Below are 12,780 nucleotides of genomic sequence, written 5' to 3'. Positions count from 1 at the left end.
TTTCATTTTGTTTCCTCTGATTTTAAGTCAATGCAAGTGTAAAGAAACACATGCGCTTGTGCCATAGTGTGTGATAACCTGACACGCCAGCATGCCAACTAGTAGTCTAATTAGTAATAGGAGCACTCTCCTTTCTTTTTCTTAAGTGCAACATCCCAGCAGTAAAGGAAGGTAGGTGAATACTATTCACTCACCTGAGGCAGATATGTAAGGCACAACACTGATATACGTGTATGGATTAGCCTTCCAAGGCAGCAGCTACCACCACGGATTCTTTAAGAAGCCTACAAGGGACCAGTAAGCCAAGGAAAATAAAAACAAAATCGTGGCTTCAGGAGTGCTGACAATAATGAGAAAATCCAACACTATAATAAAAATTAAAGTTTCTTTATTCATGCAATGTGTTTGAGTCAATAGGACTCCTTCATCAGATACATAGAATATATCCGTAGCAACAGGCTTTCCTCGCGCTCTTTCTCCCTGGCCTGGCTCCGGCGCTCCTCTTTCCAGCCTATTACAGCTGCAGCCACGCATTACTCAGCTCCTCCTCGCTCTTCTGGTGCCATTCTACCAGGGCTTGCACCATCCTTTTTCTCCAGCAGTTTCCACACTCTACCTCCATCAGGTCTCAATCTCCAGCACAGTAGTTCCAGTTTTCTCCTTCTGGGGGGGGGGGTCATGTTTTTTTTTTTTTCCTTTATTTTCGTCAGTGCCTCTACAGGAACTGCTAGGCTCTATTACTATAGGCATAACTGCCTCCTATCAGGAACCCTTATATCTCTATTCCTAATATAAGGGCTTCTCGCGCTCATCCTGTACCTCCTATTATTCTACATTTTGCTTAACTTTTCTGCAAATAGAAGCTACCTACAGGTGAACAGACTGCTCTCTGTCCGGACTGCAGTAACCCTACAATTCAGGAGCCCCCCATTGTCCATGATAAGAGCGCATCTTCTCCCCCTCAGTGGGCTGCAGCCTTCTCAATCTGTTGGCGAGCTAACCAAGGTCTTAAAATTGTTGCTCATAGAGCAGGTGCCCATGCCTTCAACTACCTGCGGTGTACCAATCGTCCCTAGGGCCGAATCTAAGCAACCTTCTAATCCACTCCACCATGGACGGGCACATAAGAGATCCAAGAAGCGGATGCGTTCAAGCTCATCCTCCAGGTCACCTTCTACCTTCTGTGGGATGGCATCTGTTTCTTCTTCCAAGCCTCAGACTATTTGGGAGTCTGACCTCCGCTCTGAATCGGATTCTGACATGGACTCTGACCAGGTGTCCAGACTCCAAGACATGATGAACAGTCTCGTGCTGTGAATCAGACTCTAAATGTCAAGGATGAGGATCTTCTGCCCACGGAGAAGACTGTATACTTCAACCACAGAGTTTGATGAGATATTTGCCATGGAATGAGAGCTCCTGGAGAGACTCTTCCTGAGGAAGAAGCGTTTGGATTTCCTATATCCTTTTTCTGCCGACATTATCAAACTTTGGGCGGACTTCCCTATTGTAGATCCTCCGGTGTCACATCTGTCTACTAACACAATTCTCCCTCTCCCAGGTGGCGCCTTTCACAAGGACCTTACTGACAGACACATCCAATCATTAGCAAAATCTGTTTTTTTGGGGGGGGGGGGACATCTGGCACTCTGCCTAGCTTTTGCCGCTACTTTCGGTATCTAAGTCCATCTCCGCCTGGGCTAAGCTTCTTCAACAGGGTATCCTCTCTGGGGCCCTTCCTGACGAGTTTGCTGATCTGGCAGATCAGATTGCCCATGCAGTGAAATGCCTTCTCTCTGCTTCCCTAGATGCCTCCGGATGTCCTGCTCTAGTATCCAACATTGTGGCCATTCGTAGGGTCCTATGGCTAAAAGTGTGGCGTGCAGAGCCTGTACAGTAAGGAAGAAAGTTAGCGGGACACATAAGGTGTGTTTTTTTATTTCAGATCTTCCTTTAAAACCATCTGTGTGGGAGAGGGGAAAGCCGTAGGTACATCAGAGCTGACTGCTCTCCGGCTTGGCCATTGAAGTCACAGTCTTGAAGGCTGCAGGGTTCTCCAATCAGGTTATCCAAACCATGATTAAGGTGAGGAAACCATCTTCCTCCCCCCATATACCGTTGCATTTTGAAGGCCTTTTTTCAATGGTGTGAGACCAATAAGGTCGCTCTCTTGTCCTTTTCTCTTCCCTCTCTCCTGGCTTTTTTGCGGTCAGGGTTAGCTTCCGGTCTGTCTCTCAGCTCCTTTAAGGGGCAGGTCTTCACGCTTTCTATCCTGTTCCAGAAGGGCTTGACCTCACATTCTCAAATCAAAACTTTCTTAGAGAGTTGCTCACTCTGTCCTTCGCTATCGGCCCCCTTGGAGCTGTGTGATTTCAATTTGGTCTTGTCCTTTCTTCGGGGTTCACCTTTTGATCCCATTCAGGATATTTCCCTTTCCCTACTTTCCTAAAAGGTTTCGTTCCTTGTAGCGATCACCTCCATCAGTCTCTGAACTTGCAGCTCTTTCCTGTTGCTCGCCTTTCCTTATCTTCCCTGAGAATAAGGTGGTCTTGCGGATAAGAAGGTCTTGCGTCCAGTTGCATCCCTCCTTCCAAAGGTAGTTTCTTCTTATCTCAATGAGGACATCATCCTTCCTTCCTTCTGTCCATCTCCTTCTTATCCTCTTCAGCAGTATCTACACAAACTGGATCTTGTCCAAGCCCGATCTCTTTTCATGATTCCTGATGGTCATCGTAGAGGTCTTCCTGCTTCCAAGGCCGCCATTGCCCGGTGGATCCGTTCTGCCGTCCAGGAAACGCATTAAGTGAAGAAAAGGCCATCCCAGCTCGGGGAGACTGCCAACTCCACACGGGCTGTGGGGGGCCTCCTTGGCTGTTCACCATTAGGCCTCTGCATTACAGTTCTGTTAGGCTGTCACCTGGTCTTCAGTTCATACTTTCTCCAAGCTTTACAGAGTACACAGAGTACACACCTATGCTTCGACTGATACCAGATTCAGCAGGAAGGCTCTGCGTGCACAAGTGGACTGGTCTTAGATCTGTGAGTAGCTGCTTTTCCCACCTGAGGGACTGTTTTAGACTGTCCCATGGTTTCCTGTGTCTCCCAATGAAGTGATAAAGATGATTTTGGGTACTCACCGTAAAATCTTTCCCAGAGCCTTCATTTTACGGTGAGTACCCAAAATCTTTTTTGCCAGTATTTTTAATGTAGGTGGCAGTTTTACCATTAGTCTTCTCAAAAAATACCACTAGGACTAGTTTCGTACAGCCGTACTAAATTTCCTTCTAGAATTTGTGAATTTGGTGCTTTTAGGGGAGAAGTAGCGACTAACGAGTATAGGGATAAACTTTTGTTTAGCTGGAAACCCTCAATCTTGATTCAACTGTTAAAACCTTATTAGAATTTGTATTATGGCAAGAAAAAAGCAGCTAACAGTCTATTCAGCAGGACTATCAGCTGTGTATCCACCAGACTTCTGCACAACACAACTGATGGTCCCAACCCCATTTATAAGGCAAGAAATCCCACTTATTAAACCTGACAGGGCACACCTGTGAAGTGAAGACCATTTCCGGTAACTACCTCTTGAAGCTCATCAAGAGAATGCCAAGAGTGTGCAAAGCAGTCATCAAAGCAAAAGGTGGCTACTTTGAAGAACCTAGAATATAAGACATATTTTCAGTTGTTTCACACTTTTTTGTTAAGTATATCATTCCACATGTGTTAATTCATAGTTTTGATGCCTTCAGTGTGAATGTACAATTTTCATAGTCATGAAAATACAGAAAAATCTTTAAATGAGAAGGTGTGTCCAAACTTTTGGTCTGTACTGTATGTAGTAGACTTACTGGTGTAAGACCATAATGTTATAAGGTTTTAACAGTTGAATCAAGAAGCATGAAAATGTAACATGGACTGCAAATATGATTATGGGCTGTCTCAAGTTCATAAATGTGTAAAGTTGCAAAGTGTTAGTAAAAATAAGTAACTTTGCAACTTACCCCTTTATTAAAAATACTCTTCGTTTTCAAGAACGTAGGAATCTTAAACTCTTGTGTATAGCTTGTTACCTAGGTTACAACCACTTTGTAGTGTTAGGGGCTGGTTACCTAGGAAAGGAGCATGCGGCTCACCTGGCTTCAAAGCTTCCTCTGATGTAGTGTCCAAACCGCCTCTGCTGGCAACTTTGAAGAGTGCTCAGTTTGGACCAGTAGATCAAACTGGTCCGACCTGTCAGTCTTCATGAACACACTGCCCCTCCGACAAGGCAGGGTAGTGGTGTGCTCCTGAAGACTCAACGTGAGAAACCTCTTCTAACCCCTTCACGTCTGATGGCTTATATTAAGTCATCAGCCCATGTCCCTGCACCCGTATTTTTCTCTGTACTTGGAAGGCTGAGATAATCAGCAGTCAAGTGGCTGTTAAGTTAAATGCCACTGTCAATCACTGACCGCAGCATTTAAAACTCTCCGGCCGGAAGCTTGTCACAAGTCACAGAAGAATTATTATTAGCAGAATACACATAGCTCATGGTCAAGATGCGATTTCTATGTATAATATTGCAGTATTCCTATTAAAGTGAATGGAGCTTGGCTGTAAAACCAGGCACAACCCATAGTCAAAAGTGGTGCTGTTTGCGTAGGGCAACAACCAGGGATCTTTTTCTCAACGTGGCTCAATTAAGTTAGCTCCGTAGAGAAGTATAACCGTGCACTACACCTCTACTTTCCCTATACTAAAGTAGCAAGGAGCAGAAGAGGAAACCTTTACCTTACCTCATATAACACAGCTGGACAGGGTACAGGACAGGCCGTGACTCTACTTGTTCACATCATATGGTTTTGCTCTCAAAGTTCCCCTATAAAAAAAAAAATGTTCTCTTCTTTTACATCAGACACACTGGAAATTTAATAAGTTAAATCAGCACCTTTACTGTTCATTCATGTAGTGTAATCTCCTTTCATCATTTTTATTTAATTTTTGTAAGATGAAAGGGGAAAAAAAAAAAAGAGCCTGGTGGGCAGAAGCTCCCCTGTAATAAGCCGATCTATCATCAGAGAAGCAGATTACTGAACTCACATTCTTACTTGACTTTTCACATAAAGCCTTAATCCCTCCAGTTACAGGTGAAAAGCTATTGTAAGAGATAATAAATATATATAGCTCCAGTAATTAAAAATAGGAAGAAGGTTCCAGTACACGAGTGGGTTGAACAGCCATCTTGGGTGCTAGGGTGATTGAACACCTGTAGAAAGGGAGGAGGTCAGAGGATAAGATCCCAGCCTGGAGATCATTTGGTGCGGGGGTGGGCTGGAGGTGAAAGCTCTGAGCTGTTTGTTTCACACATGCTGGATGTATGAAGATTGCAGGTCTCTTGGTGTGAATCCCTTTGTTAAAGGACATGGAAGCTGGACTTTAAGCCAGGTGGGCTAACCAGTCATCAGTCTTCCCCATGATTGTGGAGCCTACTGAAACAGACTAAGGGACCTTTTTAAATGCTTAGGAAGCTTTTGCAGGTGTTTTTTGTTAATCATTCTAATTTACTGAGATAATGACTTTTGTGTTTTCATTGGCTGTAAGCCATAATCATCAACATTAACAGAAATAAACACTTGAAATAGATCACTGTTTGTAATGACTATATAATGAGTTTCACTTTTTGTATTGAAAAACAGAAATTAATTAACTTTTTGAGGATATTCTAATTTAGCGAGAAGCACTTGTACATATAGTCTTCATCTACCATGCAAAATACAGCAGTAACATGTTAATCGGGTTTCTAGCATATTTTAGAGGGGATTTTTTTTCTTTTTTTTAACGGCTAAATTAAGCTGAGGGCACATGTTTCTTTTGACTTATAAGGGCAGTCCAACAGTGGCCACGGACTATGGATACAATGGCCACTGGCCCTCTATATAGGAAAGTGCAGAATGGATCCCCCAGCCCCCCCCCCCGCCCACCTCCTTCCTTCCCAATGGGTCACCTGTTTCTAACTTCTTAAATGCTGCTGTTACGATAGACCGCAGCGTTTAAGAGGTTGAACTGCCGCGATTGGAGCTATGATAACACATCCATCACCTACACTGTATGGAAGTGGCTCAGCTCCATGCTATATTTGTGCACAGCAGATGTCTCCAGGAGTTTAAAGGGGTTGCCCAAGACAGAAGTATTGAGGACCAATCCTTGGGTACGCCACCAATCAGCTGACGTAAGCATTTTAAAGAGCAGGACCCCACCGCCGGTAATTTCAGCTCCCGACACTTGGTGTTCAGCTAATAAATGGGGAGTGGGAACTTTTACCGGTGTATTCATTTGATGAGGTGCACTTGGATTTACAGCTCTGAGTGGAAGGAAGGAAGCCAAATAAAACGATCTGCAAACTCTAAACTTTAATGCACAATGTGACTATAAAAAGCTATAAATATTCAAAAAAAATAAATATATCCACAGTAACGCTCTGTAGGAACCTGCTGAATGATTGTCTGTCAAGAAGTGTAATGACTTAAAGGGGTTTCCCAGTCTTTTCTGTATAAGTAAGCAGTGGAAAGGGATGCTGATAAAACAATGGAGATGTGCTTATCCCCAGAATCTGCCCTTTTAAACTAGCACTGCTGCTCCGAACATCTCGGTGGCCGGGAAGGGATAACGTTATGACCACCGATCGCCTGCCCGTTGAGCCTACTGATTGGTTGCAGGGTCATGTGATTACAATGTCCTCCTTTCCGGTCCAGCAAAGGGGAAGCATCCCTCCCCTTGGCTGACTTTAAAAAATAACAAAAACGAAATACTGGAAAATTCCTTTAACTGAACTTGATGGGCAAAAGTGACCCATTGCGCTATGCCTAGTACAAGACCAGAGGGGGCCGGTGCATGACTGAGATCCCAAAACATCTATTCTGCGCCTCTCACTTGACATAACACAATATCCTTTTCTTTTAATATAAAAAACTACTGTATAACACAGGACACAAATACAGAACAGGAGGGTCCCAATATCCAGAATCCGCCAGCATCTCGCCCTTCACTCTACACACTATCAGTCTTTTCTCAGTTACACCCAAATAATCCTGTAATCCTCCGCTGAAGCCTCTTATGTCAAAATTAATAGCTGCCGCTCACAATCCTTTGGTTTTCTAGTCTGCTGGATCATAGTAGTCTTGATTCCTGAAGACCTTGACTAGGACGGCGTGGCGCCCACACGCATGATTCTGAACAAGGCATTGATGTTGTTGCTCCGGATTGCGTCTCGGCACGCTGCGATCACTTGGGCTTTGGGTTTGCCGACTAGGAAAAGAGACAAGAATTGTACGGTTGCATAAATATGTGTTGGCAATATTCATTACTCTTCTCGGTTTCAATGCAAATTATCTTTTGACTCTAACAAGCCTTGCAATATGATCAAGGAGATAAGCCGAGACAAACATCTACAGACAGCTGTTTCGAGGTACTTGTGTCACGCAAGGTGAGGGAAGGAACAAGTGTACAACGATGGGGAGAGGGGGAAGGAAGCCCAACAACTAAGCAAAGGCGGAGTGGAGACCCCTAGGCAGGTCTAATATCACCCTGACTACCCTATCGTCCCTATATAGGTTCCGCACCTATCGCCAAGCAGGAAACCTAATCCCTGAATGTCCCTAGAAACAGTTGCAAATCATGCACACGGGAGCGATTCAAACACATCACCGAGCAGCTGTAAATACTCTGAGCTCGGCCCGAGCATACTCGGAACAGAACATACTCGCTCAACACTAATCATAACCCATTTGGGTAAGTGGATCCCTAGGACATTAACAGGATCAACCAACAAAATGGTCTATCAGCAGCTTTCCTTCTCCAGTTTTTGTTGCCCGTCTCTTACCTCGTAGACGTCCTGCTCGCTGAATTGCCTGGTTTACGCACTTGAGATTGTTCAGTAGATCTGTATGGTTGTTACAACGAATCTTGTAGCGATTGATCAGGTCTTTGTTAAGGTCATACAGTTCTGTGTAACGCTTTCTCATGTTCCTCCTGTATGATTAAGGAGGAATCCAGTGATTTTCATGTAAGCATAACCCCTGCAACTATTCTTAAAGGGGTTTTCCGGTTTCAGAAAACCTCTGACTCCTGACTGTTTGCAGTTTTTTTTTGTTTTGTTTTTTATTTTAAAAACTGCAAACAAACTGCACTTTACCCACCCTTCTCGGGTCCAGAATAGAGTTTCTGCCACTGCTCCTGGTGTCTGTTATAGTGTGCAGTACTGACGTCACGTCGACAGCACTGCAGCCAATCAGTGAATTCAGGGGCTCTGTCTGAGTAGACGTCACGAGTTACTCAGAGCCACTGAGCTCACTGATTGGCTGTGGCACTGCTGAAGTGACATCAACGCTGCAGGCAATAGTATACCATGGGAGCAGCAGCAGAGACTGAGCGCTGGACTCAGTAAAGCTCAGTTTTTGTTTTGTTTATTTAAAACAAGCTGAAGTCAGAGTACAGGAGTTTTCTGAAACGGGAAAACCCCTTTAAAGGAGGTTGTCCATGCTGTTTTCTTCCAAAAACAGCAGCACATTTATCCATGAGTTGTGTCTGGTATTGCAGCTTGGCTCTATTAAAATAAATGGAGCCGAGCTACAACCCCACACAACGTGTAGACACATGTGGTGCAAGATTTAGAAGAAATATTGCCATCTTAAATCAATGCTGATGCTGCTGTCATCACAGGACTTTACTAAATGATATGTTCTCTCTCCAATGACACAGACAGCTTGTAAGTCGTTGGTTGAGTGAGATATTTAGGTCAGTCAGTCTCTTACTGGAGGAATGCCTCAGCTACGTAAAGGTAGAAACCTAATTGAAGCAAAGCTCCCCAAAATTTAATGGGGAACTAAATCTAGATACAAAGATGAAAAACATTTTTTTGTTCACACTGAGCAGCCACGTAAACTTCAGTGAGAAAGGACGGAAGTACCTATAAATTTCACGGATAAAAGACTTACATGTCCCTCATGAGGCGGGAGTCCTCGGCCTGCACCAGCATGCTGCGGATTAGGTTGGACTGATCTGCCATGTCTGCAGTTAGCTTCTGGTGTACAGAGTGGGAGTCATCTACCTGTGAGGGAATAGAGGATACAGTTTATTACCTTTGTTCATCTGATGAACAGAAGCCCTTTAACATGTCAGAATTATAAATTAGGAAGTTACAGTCCTTGACCATAGATTACAATGCTTGAAAAAGGTATTGTGGTGTCAGAATAGTGAAATTGAGAACTCATCGATCACCACGGGTTTTGAATCCTGAAGAGGTTAAAAAAGTAACCTAAGACTGTTCAGTATGTGCACAACAATGTCGTTTTTACATTGCTGTGCAATGTGATCATTTTTTTTTTGCAGCTGTGTTGTGGTGCTTTATTAGGCGGATTCCAGGTGAAATCTGCCTGAAAAGACATCGCATTCACATACTCTTAGGGGGTTGAGGGCTGGAATGCAATTTTGGCCCATTCATTATGTACATTGCTGTCTTCACACTTGTCTAATACCAAGAGTGGAAAACGATCCTTTATCGCTTCAATGGGGAGGACACAGGAGACCATGGCTGTATACTGCTGCCACTAGGGGGCTGACACTGAAAAAAAGTTGGCTCCTCCGCAGCAGGTTACACCCGCCAACTGGCACGAAGCTAATCAGTTTTAGGTCTCACACTCATCAGCGTAAATAAAATTGGTCTGATGTTGCGTCATGCGAGTACAATGTGATTTTTATTCACCAAGCATCTGTATGACATGCGTACGCAATGCGCTTTTACATACAGTAATTGTCATTTCAAGCTAGTTTTCTAAGAAAATAATCTTTTATATAGATATAGAAGATATACAGATAGAAATTTCCGTGAGATATATCATCATTGCAGTGCGTGTGTAGCTTACTGTACATATATTTAGTTAATAATTAAAGATTTTTAAGGAGAAAATAATGTGGGGTCCCCCTTGATTTTACTAACCAGCTGAGGGACAGCGGACAGCTGGGGACTGATGTTTATAGTCTGGGAAGGGGGTAATAAACATGAAGCGTCCCAGGCTATTAATATCTGATCACAGCTGTCTGCGTAGCCTTTACTGGTAATTAACAAGGGGTGACCCCCCCCGCCAATAAAAATGGCGTGACCATGCTATTAGATTCTTATTTTGGATGGCATATTTTTAATAACCAGCAAAGGCCAAACAGACAGCTGCGGGCTGATATTAATAGCCTAGTAAGGGCAATGGATTTTGGCCCCCTCCCAGACTAAGAACATCAGCTGCCCCAGAAATGGCACATCCATTAGATGTGCCAATTCTGGAGATTCTTAGCCTCGGCTCTTCCCACTTGCCCTGGTGCGGTGGCAAGTGGGATAATATTATTGGGGTTGATGTCAGCTTTCTAATGTCAGCTGACATCAAGCCCAGGTGTTGGTAATGGAGAGGCGTCTATAGGACTATTTTATTTTCACTACGGGGAGTAATCAAAGGCACACGTCGAAAAAAGTCCTTTAACTGAACAAAACACACAGAAAAATCCTGTATTTGAAATAAACAGTTCCCACCCTCTTTGACCCCTTTATTAATGTAAAAATAAAATAAAAAAAAACCACAGTATTCCTCACCTGTCCGCCGATAATCCATTTGTCCCGCGACGAGCCCAAATAAGCTACATCTGGATGCATTGCTGAGCTGTGGCATGATGCCCTATGCTGCCCATCCTCGATCTCAAGTTATTAAACAAGCGAGAATGCATACGCCATTTCAGGATGGAATCCGAAGAATTGCTTTGTTCAGTGGATATTCCGGATGCCAGAGGTTCTTTCCCTTTGCAGTAAAGTGGGATCAATTTCAGTTCTTGGCCCTTACCTCTTGGCTGGTCACTGCCCCCAGAGTCTTCACAAAGATCATGGTGGCCATAATGGCCATTCTGCGAGCCAGGGGGATCCAGGTCATCCCCTACCTGGACGATATCTTCGTCAAAGCTCCAACATTCTCATCGACCCTGGAGAGCCTTCGGATCACTCTCGATACCCTCTCCCGACTCGGGTAGATCATCAACAAACCAAAGTTGTCCCTGATCCCGGCCCAGCACTTGGTCGTCCTGGGCATGATCTTCGACACTAGGATTTCAAGAGTGTTTCTTCCAGAGCAAAATCTTTGCCCTCCATCACATAATTCGTGTCCCAAGACAATTTCCTCCATGCTTCCTACACTTTTGCATGAGTATTCTGGGCCGGATAATTTCCGCCTCAGAGGCGATCCTCTTCAACCAGTTTCGTTCCAGACCCACGCAGCTTTCTCTCTTGTCCCAGTGGGTCAGGTCTGTCCCCTACTTGGACCGACGGACTTCCCTTCCGGTTCGATTCCAGCAGTCTCTGACTGAGTGGCTGTCGTCCTCTCTCATCCACCACGGGCCTCCCTGTTAGCATCCAGTCGGACAACGCCACAGCAATAGCGTATATCAACCACCAAGGAGGAACTCTGAGTTGTTCGGCCTTGATGGAATTCTACTGATTCCTCTCACAGAGTCCTGGCCATATCAGTTGTTCATATACCCGGGGTGGACAACTGGGCCGCCGACTTTCTAAGTCACAAAGGTCTGGCAGCAGGAGAGTGGTCCCTCCACCCGTCAGTGTTCGCCCAGATCTGTGGTCGATGGGGAACTCCAGAATTTGACATGATGGCATCCAGACTGAACAACAAGTTTCCTCTGTTCGTCTCCAGGGCTCGCAACCTGTTCACGCTCAGTTCGCTCTCCCTTATCTCTACCCCCTCTTCCCAGACTGATCAAGAAGATAAAAGTGGAAGGCATTCCAGTCCTCCTCTTTGCTCCGGACTAGCCCAGAAGATCCTGGTACACGGAGGTGGTCAACCTGCTCACAGACTTCCCATAGAAGATCACAGACCGCTCAGACCTGCTTTCCCAGGGTCCCATCTACTACTAGAATTCTCGGTCTCTAAATTTCACGGCATGGCTGTTGAGGCTACGGTGTTGAGTGCCTCAGGTTTTTCGGATAAGGTTATCCAAACCATGATCAAAGCTCGTAAGCCTTCCTCTTCCTGTATCTGTCACTATATCTGGCCTTTTTCCATTGGTGTGAATCCAATCACACCGCCCCTATGACTTTTTCCCTTCCATCCCATCTGGCCTTTTTGCAGTCGGCCTTGAGGACTGTCTTGCCCACAGCTCTCTTAAAGGTCAGGTCTCCGCTCTGTGCATCCTTTTTCAGAAGAACCTGGCCTTGCGCTCAGATCAGGACCTTTCTCCAGGACATGGCCCATTCGGTCCCTCCCTACCATCCTCCTGCGGATCCGTGGGACCTCAATCTGGTCCTGGACGTGTTCTACAGGGCTCTCCCTTTGAGCCTCTTCAGGAGATCTCTCTACCTCTTCTCACTTGGAAGGTTTCCCTTCTGGTGGTCATCACATCCATCAGCACTCTCCTGTCATTCTCCCTTCCTCATTCTCCATCAGGACAAAATAGTCCTGAGTCCAGAATAATCCTCCCCTCTTTTTGTCCTTCTCCCTCTCATCCTTTGGTGCAGTTTCTGAACAAATTGGACCGCTTTAGAGCAGTTCGCAGCTACCTCTCCAGGACAGCCTCTTTTAGGCACTCTGATTCTCTCTTCATTACAGAGGGTGCCCGGAAAGGCCTTACACCCTCTAAGGCTACTATTGCTCGATGGATCCGGTCCGCAATTTTGGAAGCGAATCAGACAAAGAAAAGATCACCACTCCCCAGAGTTACAGCTCATTCCACTCGGGCAGTTAGGGCTTTCTTGGCTGT

At 45.0% G+C, this 12,780-nt stretch overlaps 1 protein-coding gene across 2 annotated transcripts in view; it reads right to left on the bottom strand.

Moving 5' to 3' along the window:
• Positions 1-6,369: 6,369 nt before the first annotated feature.
• BBS2 (Bardet-Biedl syndrome 2) overlaps positions 6,370-12,780 on the bottom strand; it is a 44,650-nt gene continuing 38,239 nt past the window's right edge. For both annotated transcript variants that reach the window (XM_073659083.1, XM_073659084.1), the window contains exons 16-18: positions 8,973-9,085; positions 7,859-8,007; positions 6,370-7,284 (exon numbers count right to left, since the gene is read on the bottom strand). In XM_073659083.1, coding sequence (XP_073515184.1) covers positions 7,178-7,284; positions 7,859-8,007; positions 8,973-9,085 — 369 coding nt within the window. In that variant the 3' untranslated portion in view covers positions 6,370-7,177. The remainder of the gene's footprint in view (positions 7,285-7,858; positions 8,008-8,972; positions 9,086-12,780) is intronic.

The sequence above is a fragment of the Phyllobates terribilis genome, unplaced genomic scaffold (genome assembly GCF_046119375.1).
Source record: "Phyllobates terribilis strain yellow unplaced genomic scaffold, ASM4611937v1 Scaffold_13__5_contigs__length_258822181, whole genome shotgun sequence".
Lineage (NCBI taxonomy): Eukaryota > Metazoa > Chordata > Amphibia > Anura > Dendrobatidae > Phyllobates > Phyllobates terribilis.
This window is presented reverse-complemented; position numbering and strand designations above follow the sequence as displayed.